The sequence below is a fragment of the Platichthys flesus genome, chromosome 14 (genome assembly GCF_949316205.1).
Source record: "Platichthys flesus chromosome 14, fPlaFle2.1, whole genome shotgun sequence".
In the NCBI taxonomy this organism is placed as follows: Eukaryota; Metazoa; Chordata; class Actinopteri; order Pleuronectiformes; family Pleuronectidae; genus Platichthys; species Platichthys flesus.
Window position 1 is genome coordinate 20,066,274 of NC_084958.1, and position 20,792 is coordinate 20,087,065.

Sequence of the window (20,792 nt, forward strand, 5' to 3'; positions counted from 1 at the left end):
CGTCGCATAGCAAAGTCAAATCAATTTGAGATTACTCCAGCACGTGTCGGTGCTGGAATATTTATGTTGAGACAACAGGAACGTGCACAGAGGCGCACGTGAACAAATGTGAGAGGAGCTTATGGGCTTCGGGTGCTGGTATGTTAACTATCTGAATCATTTTAACTGCATAATGCAATACAGAGTAGAGCAGCTGTAGGTGACATAAGAGACAGGGTTGTGTTCCGAGTGTGACGGTGTCTGTGAGTATTTCGGTGTGTCCACCCATGAGATCATGGCGGTGACCTCAGCTGATTGAGCTCACACAGCATCCTATCAGTGGTCCTCCCCTCCCCGCGGGTGGGTGGGGAGCCCAGTGCTATCTGTGGACATGGAAAGTGACAGGACCAGCTGGGGAGTGAAATCCTGTACGACAGGCACTTGGTCCGGGAGAGCGTCTACCGCTCAGTTACAGCCGCCTGCAGCTCCACTCGGAGAGAACCCAGCTAGGATTCAGAGTCACTGCTGCCAAACATCAGGAGTTCCACTACAACCAAGCACCTCACAGGACTGGAGCTCATCATGCTCTGTACGGCTTGTTCAAGAACCCTGGAGATCAATCAGCAGTCGTTATCCCACGCCGCCTCTCAATGCACCGCTCTCTGGTGATTTAGCTAATCGCATGGTGACATTGGTGTTCGAGGCGATTGACTTGAAGCGAGGACGATGGGTGGGAAGCAATCTCGCAGTTTTTCCACCAAGGACTTGAACGAGGTGAGTATGGGTCAAAGGGGCAAGAGTGCTTTGAGGGACGACCAGCCCAGCCTGTCGTCGGCTGCCGAGAGGATCCGCAGACACGCCACGGTGCACTTCGGCTACAGCACCCTGAGTCTAGCCATGCGGGCGCTTGACAAGACCCCGGCTGAGCTGTGGGAACTCCGAGAGCTCCAGAAGCTAAACCTGTCCATGAACTGCCTGTGCTCCCTGCCCCCCACCCTGGGCGCCCTGGACAATCTGGTCATCCTGAATCTCTGGGGCAACAACCTGTCGAGCCTCCCGCCTGAGATCGGTCTCCTGAAGAAGCTGCGTGTGCTCTTTGCCTGTCGCAACCGGCTGAGCGAGGTCCCCGAGGAGCTGGGCTCCTGCACCTGCCTGGAGGTGCTCAGTCTGGCCAACAACCAGATCACGGGCCTCCCTGGCAGCTTGGCTGCAATAAACAGTCTGACCAAGCTCAACCTCAGCCACAACCGCATCGCTCACATCCCCACGTGTGTGTACACCATGAAGGGCCTGGTCTTCCTCCAACTGGCCTGCAACCGACTAGAGACGATTGCGGACCAGATCCAGGACCTGGTGAACCTCAAGATCCTCATCGTGGAGGGAAACAGTATCCACTCGCTGCCGAAGACGCTGTGCTTTCTGGAGTCTTTAGAGCTCCTCAATGTTGACTTCAATGACTTGCAAAATGTCCCGGTGGAAATGTATCTGCTGAGCCGGCTCGGGAGGTTGGCCTGCCACCCAATGGACAAGGGCCTTCACATAATCCACAACCCCCTCCTCAAGCCTATTCAGGAGGTGCTGCAAGGAGGACTCAGCGCCCTCTATAACTACCTCAAGCCCACGTGAGGGTGCACACTCCTGCATGTGTGTCTGTGTGTGTCTAAAAGAGTGTGTCGTAATGCCACGTTGGTGCGAAGCTGACCCCTGGCAGGTGGTAGTCCTGGTCTGGGTCCGCAAAGCGATACCACCACCTGACTGACAGGGATATTATGTCCTAAGATGATTTATCTCTGACTGACCAGTAGATTTTCTATTTATTTTATGTAATACCAAAGTTTGGATATAAATAAAGAATTAGCAACTGCTGTGTCATGTCTAAACATTTGTTAATCCACAGCGAAGCAGTCAGGACGAGTCACGCAGCTCCTGACATTCACAGGTCCCCATTTGGGAGCTGATAACTGGTCAGTTGATCTTGTGGCAGAGTGGGGGGGCGGGGGATCAGCCACAGAGCACCGCTGTCTTTTGTTGCATTAAGGTCACTGGGATCAAGTGGGTGAGGTCAGTGGAAAAACAGTGGAGGGTGGGTGGGGGGGGCTTAAGATCTGCAATAAAACATAAAACCAAAACACAACCGGGACTTACACTGTGATTAAATGTTGTTTCACTCTAACAGATCAGAGCAGGACACTGCCCGCTGGTAGATCCCCTGAGTTTGTCCAATGTTGTAATAAAAACAAGTGGAAAACAGTTACGGGAAAAAAGACCTTTACCAGGCATGAAATGATTAACACTGAATTTAGACACTGTGAAATATTTGTAGTTACTGCCAAGACTTTACTTTATCTTTCATAAGAATGAATAAATGATGGTACAAACGCTGATGTTAAACTGATACTATGAGTTCCCATTGTCCGGAGAAGTTAAAAGCTGTAACTGTGGAGGGGAAGCACAATGTTAAAAGCCGTGAAAGTGTTTTAATGTGAAAATGTTTCATGAAATCTATGAGAAATGATGTTTAAAACAAACTTTTCTGTGTAAATAAAACATTTAAAAAAGATATAATACCGTCTGAGCCAACATTATTCAAATCATGCACTAATCTTGAAGTCCATATTCAACAAATTAAAAAATTTAAATGCATTATTGTCAAATCACTTTTAATTCCCTGACCCTAAGGTGAATGAACTCGGCTGCTGGAATATCAATCTGGTTTCTCAACTCTCAAAAAGGTCAAAGTTCAACCAGTCACAGAGAAGAGTTGCTGCTGTGGAAGAGAGAAAAACGGGACCTCTGTTGGTCTGTACGTGCAACTACATGCAAGTGACACACACACACACACACACACACACACACACACACACACACACACACACACACACACACACACACACACACACACACACACACACACACACACACACACACACACACACACACACACACACACACACACACACACACACACACACACACACACACACACACACACACACACACACACACACACAGCTTTGTCCCAGATAGTGATCATTGGACGTGTTGTCAAATAAAGCACCTACAAAGATGCTGTGTGAGTCCGTTGATCTGGATCCAGGTATGACTGCTCAGCGGTGAACTATTCTACTGACTTTAAAATAAAAACGTCCACTTGTATTACTTGTTTAAACAAACGTGAGAGAAGCAGGACTTTCAATCGGGAACTAAAGCAACAAAATAGATTAACACTTATTTGTAATTGCACAAACAAAAGCCCTGATTGGGCTTTAATTATAAAACTCTCTCGTGTACAGTCGAGTGAAACGCAGTTTAACCACTGTGGCTATTAATTAAAGTGATGCTTTGCCGCGCGGCAATCAGCCTCCCCGTGTTGTGCAGTGCTCACTCACTGGTGGTCAGCGGTACTCGGGGGACCCCCCCCGACTCAGGCAGGATTTGCTGATCTTATGTAATTGCTGTGTGCGCCCGACAACTTTGTTTTGTAGCTTTGACTTTGTGCGAGTGGCTGAGCTCAGATCGGCCCCTGCTTTCCCTCAGTTGAAGACGTTATTCATTTACAATTCAAAAGCTCAGAAAACCGTTTAGCCTCACCAGCGGCAAGTGACTTCCAATAATGAAGGGCAGCTAATCAATCGGGAATCGAGCTGGTGACGTTAAAGGCAGGGTGTGGCGGTTGCACCATCATTTATTTTTGTGTATTTTCTAAGTTGGGTGCACACAATTTAGCTAATATTCTGTTATTTTTCTTTAATTTGCAATAACACTCACCGTTAGTTTGTGCCGAGCTCCTCTGGCCAAAGGCCTTAAGCCTGCAGGAAGTGGACTTTTAAGCCCCACCCACAGGAAGTGGAGGAGGCCAAAGGCTGATTGAAGGGAGGGAGGGCAGATTTAGAATGGTTTGAAACTTCTTTTTTGGACTTTGTTAGCATTTGTTTAAAGTTAATCCTTTTTGTTTGTGTATAAACTTATTTTTAAAAGGTTGCTTATGTTTGTGTGTTGATAGTTTATTTGTGTAGTTAGTGTTGTATGTTTGTTTCGGTCTCCCCTGTTTGCCTGAATGGACTAGTCCAGCTATATATAAACACCCACTGTGTGTCAATTAAAGAGAGTTGTGTTTATGTTGAGGCTGTTGTTTCTGAAGCAGAAGTTTGGGCCTGGATTTTTTTTTTTTTTTTAACACTTTTGTAACTCGTATGGGTATTTGGTTATTTGTCATTTCAAAAACGTAAACAAATTTTATTTAAAAGGAAGAGTAACTTTTTACTTATTTAGTTGCTTTGCCAGGTCACTAACACACAGGATTATCACAATGAACGTCACCGCTGTGTAAGTTGTGTTATTTATTGCGTCACACACATGGGAAGGTGTTGACAATCAGTGTTACACAACATCTCGTCGCTCTTATGTTGGCCGGATAGGAAACATCCCGACACACAGAGCGGATGTGATGCAGAAGAGATTTTCTGAAGCTTCCTCTCATGAAATGTCAGCAGGATGCAGTTCAGATGAGACCGTGAGTCACTGAAGTGCTCGTGACCTTTGAGGCCTAAATATGGAATCTTTTGAAGCCGCTCCGGTGCTTTTCATCCAATCAGTGTAATGTCAGAGCTCCTCTGTCACCAGCTTCCACAGTGGGATGAAAGTTAAGCTTTTGGAACAATAACAGGCGAACGAAAGTGTCAACATTAAGTCTCTTTCAATACCGTGAGTGGTGCAGGTGCCGCCACAGATTCTGATCAGAAGCTCGTTACTTAGATTTATTGATATTGATGTCCTATAGAGTACTTGATTTAAAACAGAAACATTTATAATTTGGAGCAGCCGGATTGAACCTGAGCGAGCTGATGGGCCTTGGTGGAGCTATTGTAGTTTTCTTAAAATGTAATATGTGCTGTTTTAACCACTTTTAGCTGCATTTTGTCAATTCATATAACATAAAAAGTATAGAAGGGGCCAAAGGGTTGAAACACTTAACGTATAAACGGCTTGGAATGAACAGTTAAAAATAAGAAATGGGTGGAAGCTGCGGTGAAAGATATTATCATGATTTATTTATCCAACATGACTCGGTGGCTGACTGTGTTTACGCAGACCCACTGAAACACACCCCTCAATCACCCACTAACAAGCAGCCTCACCCTCCAGCCCCCCACCCCCCACCCCAATGCATTCAGGAGTGCACACAATGATGTTATCCACTCTGCCCTTTGTCCAATCAGAGGAAGTTTCATTCCCACGACTCCCATGACAGCTCTGCTCAGACTGGTATTCCCGACATTCCTGGCAACACAACTGCCGAAGCCACGACAATGCCTGCGGACCACAGAGAGCCGCGGTGCACCTCCATGTAATGACAACCACGACAACACAGAGCCGTATATCCTTGACAACAGGAGGTTGTTTAGAAACTAAATGTGGACCCGTGTCAATATGGCTCAGTTTTAATTAGCCACGAAAAACTCCTGGTACCAGTGAAATGACCATGTGTGTGTGTTTTTGCATGCAAAAACAATAAGGCGGTGACATTGGTTGACTTTGTCATCAGCTGCTCCTCCATCTCGGATTCTCCCGCCGCTGTTTGCACTCGCCGTCTCAGATAAGACTGATTTCCAACAAATATTTGTGTTTATTAAAGTAAAGCTTCATCGTTGATTGATGAAGACTGAAACAAACACACACACACACACTAAAAGAACGTGTGTGATGATGCAGCCTTGTTTTCGCCAGGTCGTCTGATGAGGTCGTCCTGAATGTCAGGCTAAATTTCTCTTTAATGGCTGAACGAGCATTAAGACTCCAGCTGGCAGAGATTTTAAATTTATATCAAAGTTATATTTAGTAAATTAAGGCATCAGGTTGAGCATCTAAAACAATGTGGCTACTACTCCTTCAAACGTAAAAATAAAAACAGATTGGCCGTTTAAGTGACCTTAAACCCCGACATTCAAATTGTTATTATTATCCTCCTCCTAAACCGCGGCCATAGTTCTAGGATCACAGTGAACATTCAGGCTAAAAGCAAAGTGTAAATCTACTGGTTTCCAGTTGAGTTTGAATGTCACAGGTCATAGACACCACAAGAGCAGCAAGGAGACATGTAATGATTTATAGGAATCTGTCGCCAGTTACTTCAGTTGTTTTGGATTTGGCTGCAGCGTTGTTTAACCCTGGCACTCCAACAGTGTGTTGTGGACTCAAACACCCCCCCCCCCCTCCTTCGACAGAGTGGTGAGTGGATGATTCAAGATTCAAGTTTTTTATTGTCAAATGCACAACAATAACATTAAGCAGTCGCTGGCTGTGAAATGCTTGAGTCTCAGGCTCTCTTCTAGCAATGCTCAAGTAATATCAACCTATAAAATAAAATATAAATAGTATAAAATAGAATATCAAAATTTTAAATTTAAAGTATATATATCTAAATATATATATAAACATTTGAGGGGAAAATAAAACAACAATAGTGCAAATATGTCACGGAGAGGAGTTATGGCCTGGGGGATGAAACTGTCTCTGAGCCTGGTGGTGAACTGCCCCTTTAAAAGGGAATTAATGAATGAATGTTTAAAGACCAACATATGTTGAAGAATATAATTGATTATTTCTAATATTATAAAACAAATTTCAATTAGTGATTCATTAATTGGCACCTTCAATTAATGATCTCTGAGTGGGTTCACCGATCATAGGTGATGATGATGATGATGATGCTGGTGCTGATGATGATTATTATTATGATTATAATCAATGTTGTTATTTTATATTCCACCTGATCCTCGAGTGCACAGCTGCCGCTCATGACCCGGTTCCAAGGGGCCGCAGGAGGAGGGGACACCTCGTTAACAGGCGGGGCTCAAACGTGCCCTCTACCGGCTGCGGAGCGTGCACGCAGCCGCTGCTCTCCTGGAGCAGCCGGACCAGTCAATCCAGGCGCAATTCAGGAATCAGGACTCACTCACACATTCCTCCTCCTCCTGCAAGTGTGGAGCGAAGCCGGCGCAGAAGGAGCAGCAGCCGTGTCCGGCCACCGGGTCCTCTCACCTCCCCTCCTCCTCCTCCGCCTCCGCACAGGCACGGAGGACAGGGCGAACACTTGGAGACGGAGCAGCCAGAGAAAAAGTGACGTTAGATTCAAGTTGCGGTTCCAGAGAAGAAGAGTTGCCCCGTTAACCCCGCTGCTGCTGGGGGTTAACGCCACGACGCCGCGCTCGACATGGATAAAGTTATCAATTGCTTGTTTGCTGCGTTGACCCTGCTGCTGTGCGCCCGAGGGGAAGTTTTCAAAGGTAAGCGGGATTACCTGGACATGTTTGTGCGCCGTTTCCCCCCCCCCCATGGCACCGCGAGTGGAGCGTGGCGACACTTGAGCTCGAGTTTGTCCACCGCTCTGTCTGGTTGTTTAGCAGATTTTAAGTGATAGTCGTGGTGTGAATTCGAGTGGAATAATTTTGAATCGTAGGTTGTGACGGATGCCTTTTTGGAGACCAAGTTGAAAACCTGATATTTACGCACGTTGGATCCACAGTTTGCAGGCGTTCTTCAGTTTGTCGTTGTCTCACCTGTTCAGAGCTGCTGTAATCAGAGTTTCTTGTCTTGCTAGTAATGTGTATGGAGTCGATTCGAGTGAAATCAATGTGATTTAAGTCAAAAACATGATTTTTACGCACGCTTGAAACACAGTTTCCAGGCATCCACCAGTTTCTCCCTGGTCTCACCTGTGCAGAGCTGCTTTAATCGCAGTTTCTCGTCTTCTTAAAAATGTGTATGGAGTCAATTCGAGTGAAATCAACCCCAGTTATAGGTCGTAAGGGTGCATTTTGATGACCAAGTTAAAACCATGACATTTACGCACGTTTGATTCACAGTGAACGCCACAGTTTGCACTTCGTTCATCTTTTTGTGATTATTTGTGATCAGTTTCTCGTTGTCTCACTTGTTCAGATCTGCTTTAATCAGAGTTTATTGTCTTCTAAGGAATGTCTGCGGAGTAAATTCGAGTGAAATCAACGAGTCAGAGGCTGTGATGGATGAATTTTTCTAGACCAAGTTAAAAACCAACCGTGAACGTGTGATCCTCTCACTTCGTTCATCATATTTTGTTTATTCCACCTCTTCGCAGCTGCTTGAATCTGAGTTTTTTCGTTTTTTAATCAATCTTTCTGGTTCTAATTCCCGTACAAAGCAACGTGGGATGTGCGTCACTGTGGATGCACTTCACAGTCCAAGTTAAAACCGTGACATTTACGCACGTTGGATCCACAGTGAACGCCACAGTTCATCAGTTTCCCGTGGTCTCGCCTTGCTGGAGCCGCTGTGCGCCACGAGCAGGTGCGCTCCGGCTCCTCCAGCCTCCAGCCTCCAGCGCCACGATGCAGCCGAGTGACCGCGAGTTGTCGGAGTTCACAGTCCGCGTGTCTAACTTTATCTCGTGGCTGTTTTTTAATGTGATTAACCTCGAGCAGCCTACTACTGTCGACGTATTCCAGTTTAAACTCTGTGCGAACTTCAGTTATTCGGTTCTGGTCACTGTGGGGGGGACACGAGCCCCAGTCGCCTCCCCAGTGTCACACCCAGTGTAACGTGCACTATGTGGATTATGTTTAGTGTCCGCTGCTCTTTTCACCAAATTCCTTATGTCATGCACTTTATCTGCAGTTTATGAGCGTCATGTGTGAATGTATTTCTCCCTCTTCATCGCTATAAGTACCCGAGTTCATTATACAGCTGGTTTTGCAGAACTGTTCAGGTGTTGAAAAAGCTGCATTTGAAGTTTTACAGTCTCTCTTGCAGTTTCCATATCATGCACTTTGATTCCAGCTGAGAATGCATGCATCATTATATTTCTATTTGTCATTTAATACCTTCAATTCAATGGATTTGTGTATTTAATGCACCCCCCCCCCAAGCAGATACAACACCCATTCTCTAATTAATGCTGTTCACTATTCACAACACAGGCAACTTCATTTGTATTAACTCAACTTAAAACTTTGTGCAGAGAAGAAGTTCAGGGATTAGCAGCAGATAGCGATTTGACTTATTAGACTCTACCCCCCCCCCCCCCCATAATAACACAGACTTTCACCTTCACTGTTAATGGCTGAGTCCAGAGGGACTTCACATTCAGACTCTCATTTAGCGCCTGAAGGCTCATTTCTGCTGCCTCAACAATGACATTTAATGTGGGGGAAAAAAGGGACATTAACCCACATTCATGCCAATCAATGTACTGGAGCTGATCCATACTGCCAATACAATTAGAGCTACACACACAAACCTCCCTTTAAAATGTGGGAAAAGGCTGATTTTGTGTGTGTATGTGTGTTTTTTGTGTATTAATGTGCCGCTCTGGGGAAGCGGTGGAGCTGGAAGTTGTGTTGTGGATTTCAGCTCCACACTCAGAAGCTGTGGGGTTCATCAGGCAGCTGATGCATTTCTCAGAGAGCCTGTTGGGGGCAGCATGGCACACACATAATGTGATACCCAGATGATGGAGCTGAGCTGCTCGGGAGTGGAGCACCTCCAGTCAGACACATAGATCAGGATTCAGACGCACTTTGGAATTTATCCCAGTCCCTGCTGTGACAAAACACTGCACTGTCTAAGCAACAAATATCTTATCTGCTAAAAATATCACATTTTTATATTGTTTACTTGGCCCTATTGTCTGCAAACTGGTACTGGATGTTTAGAGCTTATACTTTACATTTTCTGATGAATAAATAGTGTTAATGTGGTGCAGTCTTCATGCCACAGGTCATTTTGTCATTTCATGGCAGAGAACTATCTTACCCTGAAGCTCAACGTCTTCCCAGTCCATTCTTGTGTGAGGTTTATCAATCTCCCCCGCTGGCAGCCCCAGGACCAGGAGATTTATTTGCTCTGCAGGACTCCCAGTGGGGCCGGAGCTGTCGATAAATGTGCTCCTAATTGCACGAGGGTGTGTGTAAATATGTAAACCAGGAAGAAATCAATTGGATGCGTTCTACTCTGTGAGGCTGAGGTGACGGATTATGGCCACACACACTTGGACGGGGGGGGGCTGAACGTGAGCCGGTGCTTGTGGCTCGAGACATTTTGTTGTGGAGAAGGCGCGTGGGGGGGGGGGGGGGTGTATGTGCGAACAGCTCACGAGGTAATTAGATCACTGAGGTAACCATAGTGCCGGCGTTCTTCAGTGCACAGTATCGGCTGCAATTTGATCACAGGGAGCGGTCCTCTGGAAGTCGTTTAATTTACACGTATAAAAACTCGACTGACTCCATAATCAGGATCCTGCTGCTTCAGTGTCATCTCCTTCCACTGGGTGAACTGGTTGGCTCATTCGATATTTCCCCTTCCAAACACTGGTTCAGATTCGTGGACTTTGTATCATGTGATCCCGAGTGCTGCTCCCCATGCTAGTGCATTTATAAATATAGCGACTTATTTAACAGCTGTATGGTACGAGCCCTGTGTGTAAGTGGTGGTTACTGACTTTATTCATAGCCTGGCTCAGGTTAAACCGGGTTAAACAAATACTGACAGGGAATGAAGGTCATAGAACCTTATTTATTGCCATATAAGTAAAAAAAAAAAAAATGAATTACACAACAAATACTATCTTTAAATGGCTGTTAATGTGCATCCACAGTTTCTAAATACAAAATACCTTTTTAAGCTTTAAACAGTAACAGCATCAAACAGTTAACTCCTTCAAACAAACTCTTAACCTGCAGCCACAGTGTAGAAACATAGACATTATGTCAAACCTCCATCCTGATTCACTTAGGTGCACATTTAACTCCCCCCTCGTTCACTGTCCGCTCTGTAGCTTTGAGTATCATTGAATATGTGCGGACATTTTTTCCTTTTTGAAGCATATTGTGTACTAACCCTAACCCCAAAAAGCTGAGGCATATTTATTGTGAGTATTGTGAGCTACTCACAGGACAGAGGCTCTTTAGGCTCTTTAAGGGGCCAATCGGATGTCAGCTGGGGCCAGTGCCCCCACTTGGCCCCTCGCCTCTGGATCCGCCCCTGCTAGAAACAGTAGTGGCTAGTGGCAGGATCAGCAGATTTCCAGGAAGGGAAAATTGCAACTTTATCCGTGAGGGACGGGGGGGGGGGAGAACTAACATAATTGAAAGACATCGTATGGTTTCAGTACAAACGTTTGTGAATACCCGATCCGGCATTTCTGAAGTATTGGAACATCTCTAGTAGAGATGACCGTCCACCCCCCCCCCCCTCCTCTCCATCTTTTGCATTCACAATGCCCACTGGATGCTATACTTCCAGAGCAGCGAGAGGGGGCAAAAAATAAATCCACACCATAAATCACTTGTTGTGTTCGGCCTGTGCCTCTGCTTCCTACATCATGAGGACAGCTTCTATTTTTTTTTTTCTTCGACGCCCTGGCCTTTGATATCTATACTCCGTCTTTTGACCGAGCGCATTAAATTCCAGGGAGCTGTGCACTTTGTTATGTTTACCACCTTTTCCAGCAGCCATAAAACCTGCCTTGTTTTCTGATAGGGGTTGAGCCGTGTGGCGTGTTGAGAATAATGCCCCGGCCCGGAGAGTGGAGCTGCAGTTTGTCACCGTGGAGTGACGGCTGCTGAACGCGCCCCGGCTGACCGATCCTGATTGCCATCCGAGCGGTGACTAAGGAGTAAAACAACACATCGGCTGCTCGGGAAGATAAACAGCACTTCATTTGAAGTCGGGCAATAATTTAGATCCTCACTCGAAATGTTCCCCCCCCCCCTCCCAGCTGACTTCGATTTAATAGAGACTTTTCTGAAAGGTGTCCTGAAGGGTGGCAGTTTCTTTTGTGTGAGCCAGTGGAGAATGAAATTAAATATGCATGTGATTCTTTTTTTTTTTTTTTTGCCGTCTTTCTAATATGGATGGCTTCAACCAATGTTGTAGGAGGAGGAGGGGGGGGGGCTTCTGGTGATTGATGATAGTACAAAGCAGAAAGTGAGGTGTACATTCTTCTGTGACTTTGCTTCTCAGACACTTTTTTTTTTTTATTATGAAGATAATGAAGGAGGTAGAAACACGTGGATTTACTGAAGCTGTTCAAACGCTGCGGTGGGACCTCCTTGAAAAAAGGTTTATTCTGAGTTTGTTAGCAAAGTCGTCTGAAGGCTGATCATGGCTGGTTGATGGGGGGGGGGTGTCACTCTAAAAACTTTAACTTTAACAACGTGCAAACATAAAATACTGCAGTAATGACTCGGTCGACAGCGATATACTGCACTTTTCATCAATACAGATGTCTAACGTGTATTTATATATCCGTCAATTATCTATACCTTCACCAATTATATCCTGATGAGGGGTTGTGTGGGAGAACTGGAGATGATCCCATTGTGCGAGAGGTGGGTACAACCTGGACAGGACGCACAAACAATCATTGACGTACACATTCTCACCGAAACGAGGCGACAATAATGTGCAACAACATGTAAGATGACTGCTGTATTTTCTAACACAACTTCAGTGCCTGTTTTTCACAGTATCTACAAATATCCACTATCTTATATTTATGATACAGGAAGACAAAAAACTGTGACTATAATAAAAGGTGATATGAACCAAACTGTAGTTTCAGGGAATCACACACCATGTCGGTGCATTTGATGTTTTATTTCCAATAACAAACAACAGCTCTTAAAGTAAACACCCCCCCCCCCCCCCCCCCCCCCCCCAGTAGGACTGATGCACCGCCGCCCTCAGTGAGATCCGTGGTGTCGCTCCTCTCCTCCTCTTTGCACAGCTGCCTGACCAAACACACACGACACGATATCACATCAAGCTATTTCAAGGCAATCCTGCAATTTCAAAATAAAATCTGCCGTCTGAGACGCCGCAGCGAAAGGTCAGAGTCGAACGTCGGCGTCGGAAAATTAAAGATCAGCGTCGTTGCTTCCAGGCGAGAGAGTCACGCCAGGTGCAAGGCGTCGTGTAGGAGAAGGTTATCTAACATTTTGCTATCCTCATTAGACTTATTATAACGGAATAACAAAACATGTTGCGTCCCCGGGTAAAGGGCACACAGCTTGACACATTACTCAGCTGCGGTTCTACGGGAGAGGTCGGCATCTGCTCTCTGCCAATCGCCACGAGGGCTTCGAGGAAATGAGGCAAAATCACCAACTGGAGGAGAAGATGAAGCAGGTGAAAGGCCAAATTGATACACCTGGAGAAAAAAGAGAAGAAGAACACAGATCGATGATGACTAGTTGAGCTCGAGTAAAAAAAAAAACTAAAGAAGTCTGATATTAATTTCCTTTATTCTGCTGTTTCTCCAGCTTTCTAAATTAAATTAAATTGCCGTGAAAACAAACATTAGAAATTAATAAAAGTGGTATTAAGACCGTGACTTGAAGTGCACTCTGTATTTGCACGGCGACACATTTTGTTTTGTTGGCTCCACACGCCGCCACATTAGATCTAAAATCAAACAGCGACTCTGAGGGTAAAGTCAAAACTCTCACCTTTTTGATTTGAGTGTTTTTTAAATCCACCGTGGAGCAGCTGGAGCTCCTTTTAATATACGCAGACTCCAGTTTAAGGGCACAGAAAGTAATTTAATAAGTTAACCGCAAATAAAGTCATCGCGCTTAATCCTCCAAATACAAAATAAATGCAAAGGTCGACTCAAGGTCAAAACTTGATTAACTTGATGAAATTAAGACTTTTAATACAACTTTTCTCCCTTTTTCAGCTCAGAGTGCTCACAGACCACATGTTTGTTCTGTAATAAAACAGAATAATTAAACTCTTCTTCATGCAAAGACCTGCACACATCCGCAGAACCTCTGTTTCTTCCCCGTCCTGCAGTTAACTCCTGGTTTGTGTTTTTTTTGGAGTCAGATGACCGACTTGACCTCCAGAGAACGTTCAACTGTTTGACCAGAACAAAATCTCTGTGGTTGTTTTGACTGAAAGCTGAGGAATCATTGTTCTTCTCCATTGTCCTAAAACTGCAGGACATTTAGTAAAATACACATATTTTACCCGTAATGTGAAATAAGAGTTAAACGCTAACATTAACAGAAACAATGAGGATGAAGTTATAAGTGCTGGCCTGCAGAGCCGACACACAGGCGGCAGCAAAGCGACTGTCCAGGGGGTTTTCAGACGTTTTCAGGAGTTTACGTTTCACATGGAAACAACACGACATCTGACATTCAGACGAGGGGTGGAGCCTGGAGGGGCCAATCAGGAGGCAGGACAAGATTCCTCTGCAGAGATCGCATGTTTTTTATTTTCAGCACATTGACGCTGGTTATCACCGAAAGCTCTTTCATGTCTTGGTGTTTCCAGGTTAACACTTTCGTTGGCGTCTTCTACGTGTATCCTGAGATTGTGTCATTCTACGAGTTTTGCATCCATTGTGTGTTAGAAACGCTGTGCAGCTACACACACTGTGCACTGAACGTGTGGAAACGTTCCGTCACTAACACTTCCCGGGCAAAAAAAACAAAAGTGAATCAAATCTTAGAAACGCAAAGTCGAGCAATATGGCTCATCGTCTTCATGTCCCTGGAGTGCCACTCCACATTCAATCATTAGCTGTTGATTTTATTTACATTCTTGAGAGGCAGTAATAGTTTGAAGTTGGTTCTCCAGGCGGCGGATGTGGCTGTGTTATCTAGGAGCTCTGCAGCGGAATGATAATTGGCCTTGAGATGTGACTGTGTGAAGGATGCTGGACAAACAGAGATGCTCTAATTATACACAGCTCCTTCTTCAAATGAGGAGGATAAAAGCTAATGAATCGCACACAGGCCAGCGCAGGGGCGGCCTAATGAAGAGAGAGTGAGAGACAGAGAGGGGAGTGTTTGTAAGAGAGGAGAGACTCTGTGTGTTTGTGTGTTTGTGTGTGTGTTGGGCATGCTCGAACAATTCAGTGATCTCATCACCATGTCTTAAAACCTGGGTATGAAAACAACTTGCTATGCAGCGGATCATGTTTACAGAAGTCTGCAGTCGTGGTCGGTGGCTTCGGAGAGTCCTGGTGCACGGGAGGAATTTCACTAATTAATGCTCCAAGGGTCTGAATTGTTATTAATGGTGAAGGGAAGGAGGAGGGGAGCGAGGGAATGAGGGAGGAGCAGGAGAAGCAGTTTAAATCAGGACATTAGGGTGCGTCGGCTCGATTGATCGTTCGGCCTCATCTCTCTGAACCAGGCTGGATTCATTAGCAGGTTTCCACAGGGTTTGTAAATGAAGTACACGTTCATTCCGATTCTTTGCTAGTGACAAGCTAACGTTGAGACGTTCAGTGTGTGTCATGAAATTGTGATGGAAACCAAACATGATAGAATCTAATTTGTGTTGCATCTTGCAGAATGCGGTTGGACCTTTTTCCAGAGATGTAAAAGTAAAAGGCCAAAAAAACACGTCGCACCGGAAACCAACTTCGATTCATCTTCACTACACAAAGAGAAAATCTTTGTTGCGCATATAAAAAAATGTGTTGACCTTAAACGCAAGTTTGATTTGTGTAGAGAAGCCTCATCATCTCTATAAAGTAAAAGAAACGAGTGTGTTCTACCAGGTGTCACATGTTTGTGTGTTTTTTTTGCACAGTGGATAAAGACGCTCAACCTTTTTTTGATTTAAACGTCTTGAGAATGAATCGGCATCAGCGACAGATGAAGAGCAGCCGCTCAGATTGAATTGACCCCGCCCCCCCCCGGCACATTCTTCACATATCTTCCACAAGCTGCTCTTCACTCAGTTTCTATTCTGCATTGTCGCCTCTAACCCGAGGGTTACTACACAAAGTGAAATTGATTCAGATACGGCACGCTCTGTTATTTGGTGCAGGTGAGCATGTGTATATATATATAGAGCCTTGACCTGGTGCGTGAAGCCTCATTTCAAGTCAAATATCCCCCCTGCTAGACACACACACACACACACACACACACACACACACACTGCCGGGAGTCGCACAGTTGACAAGGCTCTAAGTTTCTTCTGTTATTTCATGATAACTCTTGAGTTGTCTACTTCGACAAGTGGAGGAGACTCTCTCTCTCTCTCTCTCTCTCTCTCTCCCTCTCTCTCTCCCTCTCTCCCTCTCTCTCTCTCTCTCTCTCGTGCCAATAAGCTGTCAGCGTACCGGCCGCCGCGCCTCACACACAACTCGTTGTGTTGGTGGCTGACGTGTGTGTGTGTGTGTGTGTGTGTCTGGGTGTGTGTATGAATGGGAGGCGGCTTCTGCTGTTTCACCTTGTCTCCTGTTATTTATTAGGCCTCTGTCAAGGCTCAGTCAGTAGGCAGGTGTACGTCCCCTCCTCCCCCTCCACCTCCCCCCCCCCCCCCCCCCCCCCAATCCGGGGCCTTATGAGTATAACCTGGGGCAAAACTCTCCATTACTGTCAGTCCGGATCTGTTGCCGTCACATTAGCGCACGTCATCCAGTCGTTAATGCATTAGGCCTCGTTTGAGCGCCGGTTGTTTGCGTTGGCTTTCCTCTCCGTCTGTTTGCCCTTGTGCTGAAAGCTGCCTCGGCTGAACCTGTTGACCACTTAACGGTTCAATAATGAAGCCGTCCCCCTGGATGAATTAGGCCCTTATTTATTTTTGGTGAATAATGGTTATTAGTACGTGGAAATAAAAACCTGAATGAACCGTCGTTTTATCTTTTTATGGCCTGTTAACGGGGACATGTGGCAAATTTCCACTTTCTCTTTACCTGCTGTACTGTGTTTTTTTTAAACGCAGCCGTATTCCCACAGCGTATGAACCCCCCCCCCCCCCCCCCCCGCCCCCCGCTAACGGCCGAGCGAGCCATTATCCACCCTCATCCTCCACGTCCTCCTCCCGCAGCAGAATGTACCTGATTATTCTCCTATCGGTCACACTCCGGCGCCTATTTGGAGGCCGTTATCTGTTTGTGGTGGAGACTCCTCGGGGGAAAGCACACAGCCGATAAGAGACTGTTGTTCTGTAAACAGCCCTCTGACTTCCTCCGGCTGGGCCCGGCTCCCTTTCATACGGGTCTCCTTTGTATCGGCCCTGAGCTCAAACCTCCGCGTGACTGATTCCCCAGGCGGCGGTTTAATGGCATTACTGTACGCTCCTCGCCGGGTGGTCACTCTGGTGCCCTAGCAGCCGTGGGGGTGGGGGGGGTGGGTCCATACCCTTCAGAAGCACAGGGAGACGGGGGGAGAGTAAGACGGTGTGGGAGCGATGCTGGAGGAGAGATGAACTGTTGTCTCTTGCTCAGCATGCGGAAAATGAGGATGATAATGTGACCCCACCCCCCCTTATGCCCTTAAACTCAGTAGCTTGTGGTAATGGAATTATCAGGTGATGCCGCAGTGGTTTGCCTCGCTGTCAATCACAATTTTAGTTTGCAACCATGTGGCAAACCCCTTATGACCAGAGAAATTAGATCCTGACTTCAGCTTCTCACAGGGACACTTTGCTTTCAGAGACGCACTGAACTCTGGTGATGCACCGCAGGACTCCCCCCCCCGCCCCCCCCCCCCTCCTATCTGAACCCTGCAGAGCCTTTGCTGCTCTTGTTGGAGAATCTCCCCCTACCTTGTGTGTGTCGAAGGCAAATTTGCGGCGAATGTCTGGACCCAGTTCTCTGCAGGTGATTCTCCGCCTTTCTGAAAAACTGATTCCGTGAACAGTCCGGTGCATCCATGGCTCCCTCTGGGGAAGGACCTGGCTAACTGCTGGACAGTCAGTCAGTACCATCGAGCTCAGTTGCACGTTGCCTTGTTTAATCCGCTAACGTGCCCGAGCAAACAGTGCATTGGAAATCAGCAGCCACAGGCGAGTGATGTAGCAAACTGTTGCACCAAATAACTCTGGCGCTAAACGCTGCTTCATCGACACAGCCGCTGAGACACACAGCTGCAGGGGCCCGCGCTGGAGACAAGAAACGATAACTGGGAAAGATGATGCTTGGCTCGGAGCGGGGCTCCCACCCTGTAATCACAGTTTGACATGCTCAAGAAATTACAGGGCGCAGGAGTCATTAGAAGTGCGGCTGCAGCGCTGACGGAAACAAAGTTGAAATCACATGTTTTTGGAATAATGCAACATCTGAATAAACAAAAACCGGCGAAAATCGGACAAGTTGATTGTAATGCTAGCGCGCTACCCGTCGGGGGTGGGGGGGGGGGTACAGTCGGTTGGATGTGGATGTTGGACTTATTTGTATGTCAGGGGCAGAAGAGGGAGTAATTAATGTGGAGAGCCTCGAGCATCAAGTTGGTTTTCCAGCAACGTTATCATCAGTCCGGGCGCCTCAGCTTCACACATCACCCTCTCCACTTAAACACATTAGAATTAACATGACATGTTTGTTGTGTTTCTAATGTAAATGTGAAACAATTTTTCTATTGTTGGATATTTTTTTTTTAGCACTTGGTCCAGTTGTTGGTAGCCTGGAGAGCTGCAGCTTAAAACCCTCTGAACTCTGTGTGAATATCTTTTCTGCAGTGTGAATATCATTACCCGCTGCTGAGGCTCGACTAAAATGCAAACATGTCTTTTCCCCCGTCCTACAAAGTCTTTGAGCAAGTCCCAGGGCTAATGGAGGATTTCCCTGTTGCCATTCCCAGATCTCTAAATGGGGCATTATTCATAATAGGATCCCTGCTGTAGGTGGGCTGTGGAGACATGTATAAAAAGAGTCAGGCACAAGAAGAAGAAAATCCAGAGCAGCTGGATTCACACCAAAACTACGATTATTTCTTCTTCTTTTTTTTTGTCACCACATAATTTTTTAACCAAATTCAAATATGCCATCATGTTTTATTTTCTTTATTGCTTGTCATGGCTGCTGCTCTTCCTTATTCGCCCCCCTACAAATTATGTAAATGTTTAAAATTACTATTCACAGAAGAAAGCCCTCTAGCTGCTGGTTAGCAACTTGCTAGATAGAAAACACCAAATGAAGCAGAAAGACCTTTTTATCAGTGACATATTCATTTCCCATTTATTTTGGGATGTGTGTGTGTGTGTGTATATATATATATATATATATATATATACATTCATAATTAAACTAGCTCAAACTGTTTTCCCAATATGTGTATAATGAATGGTTAAATATACATTTTGGTGACCACTGACAATCTAAGGATTGATCCCATGCTCTTTATTTAAACCTAACCAAGCAGCGCTGGCTCCTAAGTTTGCCAAACTTCACTGTGAACTAAACAATCAAAAAAGGATATATATTAAAATAATAAGTTTAGAAAGTAAAAAATAATAAACTGCGCCAATGAACAAGCTTCTTTCTCTGAATGTTTGCGACAGTGATCAGCTGCAGACTCCAACATGTAAAGTAGTTGCTCTATCTTGCTCTGGTGACGTCATTCGGAGGCGGAGCCTGCACAGTATTGATCTGGGGATGGAGCTGCAGCATCAAGACCCCGCCCACCTACCAGTCACAGCTGTCAATCATGATACTAGACACCCTTTTGTGACGTATCAATTAACTAATTAGAAACAAGCTTATTAGAGAAATTAAGGAAATTGTATTTCTTTTTTAGTGTTTCTCATTAGCCAACCTTTACTTTGTGTACTTCAGTACCTGTACAGGCAGCCACTAGGGGGCGATGATGATGTTTTGGATTTAAATAGCTGTTATGTCGTTTATTCATCAGAATTGAATTAGTTCAACAACTATATAATTTAAAATACACACTCAGAAATATTTTTACGGTATAATTTTCACACTGACCTTAACGGACGGAATGTTGCATTGAACACAGCATCGTCCTGACAGATTCAGGAAACATCCCTTCACACCGGAGCCAAGTGTTGATGAGTTAATCTTCCATCCATCGCTCGGCCTCCCTCTGACGGGCCGGCGCGGCTCATCCCCGGTGCGGCCACTCTGCCTCATTCAGTCACTGGAGGAGCTGCAGCGGCATCAAACAGGGCAGATCAGCATGGCAGTGGCCGGGTGAGGCCGAGGTTCAGACCATGAATAATTTACTCCCACGAGCCAAAACTTCTCGACATAAGACTAATATTCAGCTGCACCTGTGTGTCTGAGAATCTCTCCCCCCCCCCCCCTTCAACCTACAGGTTCTTCTCCCGGGGGGGGAAAACCTCACCCCAGCTGTGCTCTCACCGAACTGTCAGAACTGCATCGCGGTGGCTGAGCTGCGAGGACAGAAGTGTGCAGAGGGAATGGGATTCAGTCGGCTGCCGTGTGACTGGACTCAGCAACACTGAGGAAAGTCAGGACATAATTAGGACTGTGTGGAGCCTCAGTACTTTCTTGGCAGCGACTGTAATGCAGCGGTGAATATTAAGACTAAGAGCTGGCACCCGATGTCTGCACGTATCAGTGAACATGTTGATTCTTCTTTGACCTGAGAGATATTGACTCTCATCGTGAAGGTTCAGTCAGTCACTGCATCTCCATCGACAGTTTCCTTCAGACGGAATCGTAGATGTTTAAATTTAAACGTTTCACTCGTAGAGTCTGGAGATTTTTGAGGATGTCATGATATTATGAGAATTTTCTCTTCAAAGTCCCGATACTTGTGATAATCTGGAGCTGATGTGACAAAATATTGAGTATTTCATCATTTCAAAATTTTAATCTCTGATATTCACCCCAAAAAGAAACGTAACTTAAAATGACGCCTTTTTGGGGAAATTCATGTCTTTATTCCAGAAAACCTGTAAAACTCATTTTATTCCTGTGATATAAACATTTTTTTTAACGTAAAATTATGTTTTTATTCTCACAAAAGTAAAATTAAAAGTTAATTATCATAAAATTCCATTTTCAAATCAAAATCAAATTTCCCCCCCATTTTTTT

The 20,792-nt window shown here is 45.5% G+C and overlaps 2 protein-coding genes across 5 annotated transcripts in view; both read left to right on the top strand.

Annotated features, from left to right (window-relative positions):
• Positions 1 to 199: 199 nt before the first annotated feature.
• LOC133968691 (leucine-rich repeat-containing protein 30-like) lies at positions 200 to 2,040 on the top strand. Its single transcript, XM_062404867.1, has one exon. The coding sequence runs from the start codon at positions 706 to 708 to the stop codon at positions 1,603 to 1,605; it is 900 nt and encodes a 299-aa protein (XP_062260851.1). The 5' UTR covers positions 200 to 705; the 3' UTR covers positions 1,606 to 2,040.
• Positions 2,041 to 6,916: 4,876 nt separating this feature from the next.
• The window catches only part of LOC133968910 (receptor-type tyrosine-protein phosphatase mu-like), a 147,093-nt gene continuing 133,217 nt past the window's right edge, over positions 6,917 to 20,792 (top strand). For all 4 annotated transcript variants that reach the window (XM_062405163.1, XM_062405165.1, XM_062405164.1 and 1 more), the window contains exon 1: positions 6,917 to 7,265. In XM_062405163.1, coding sequence (XP_062261147.1) covers positions 7,193 to 7,265 — 73 coding nt within the window. In that variant the 5' untranslated portion in view covers positions 6,917 to 7,192. The remainder of the gene's footprint in view (positions 7,266 to 20,792) is intronic.

Coding starts and splice junctions, on each gene's coding strand:
- LOC133968691 (XM_062404867.1), top strand. CDS start 706: ATGGGTGGGAAGCAATCTCGCAGTTTTTCCACCAAGGACTTGAACGAG.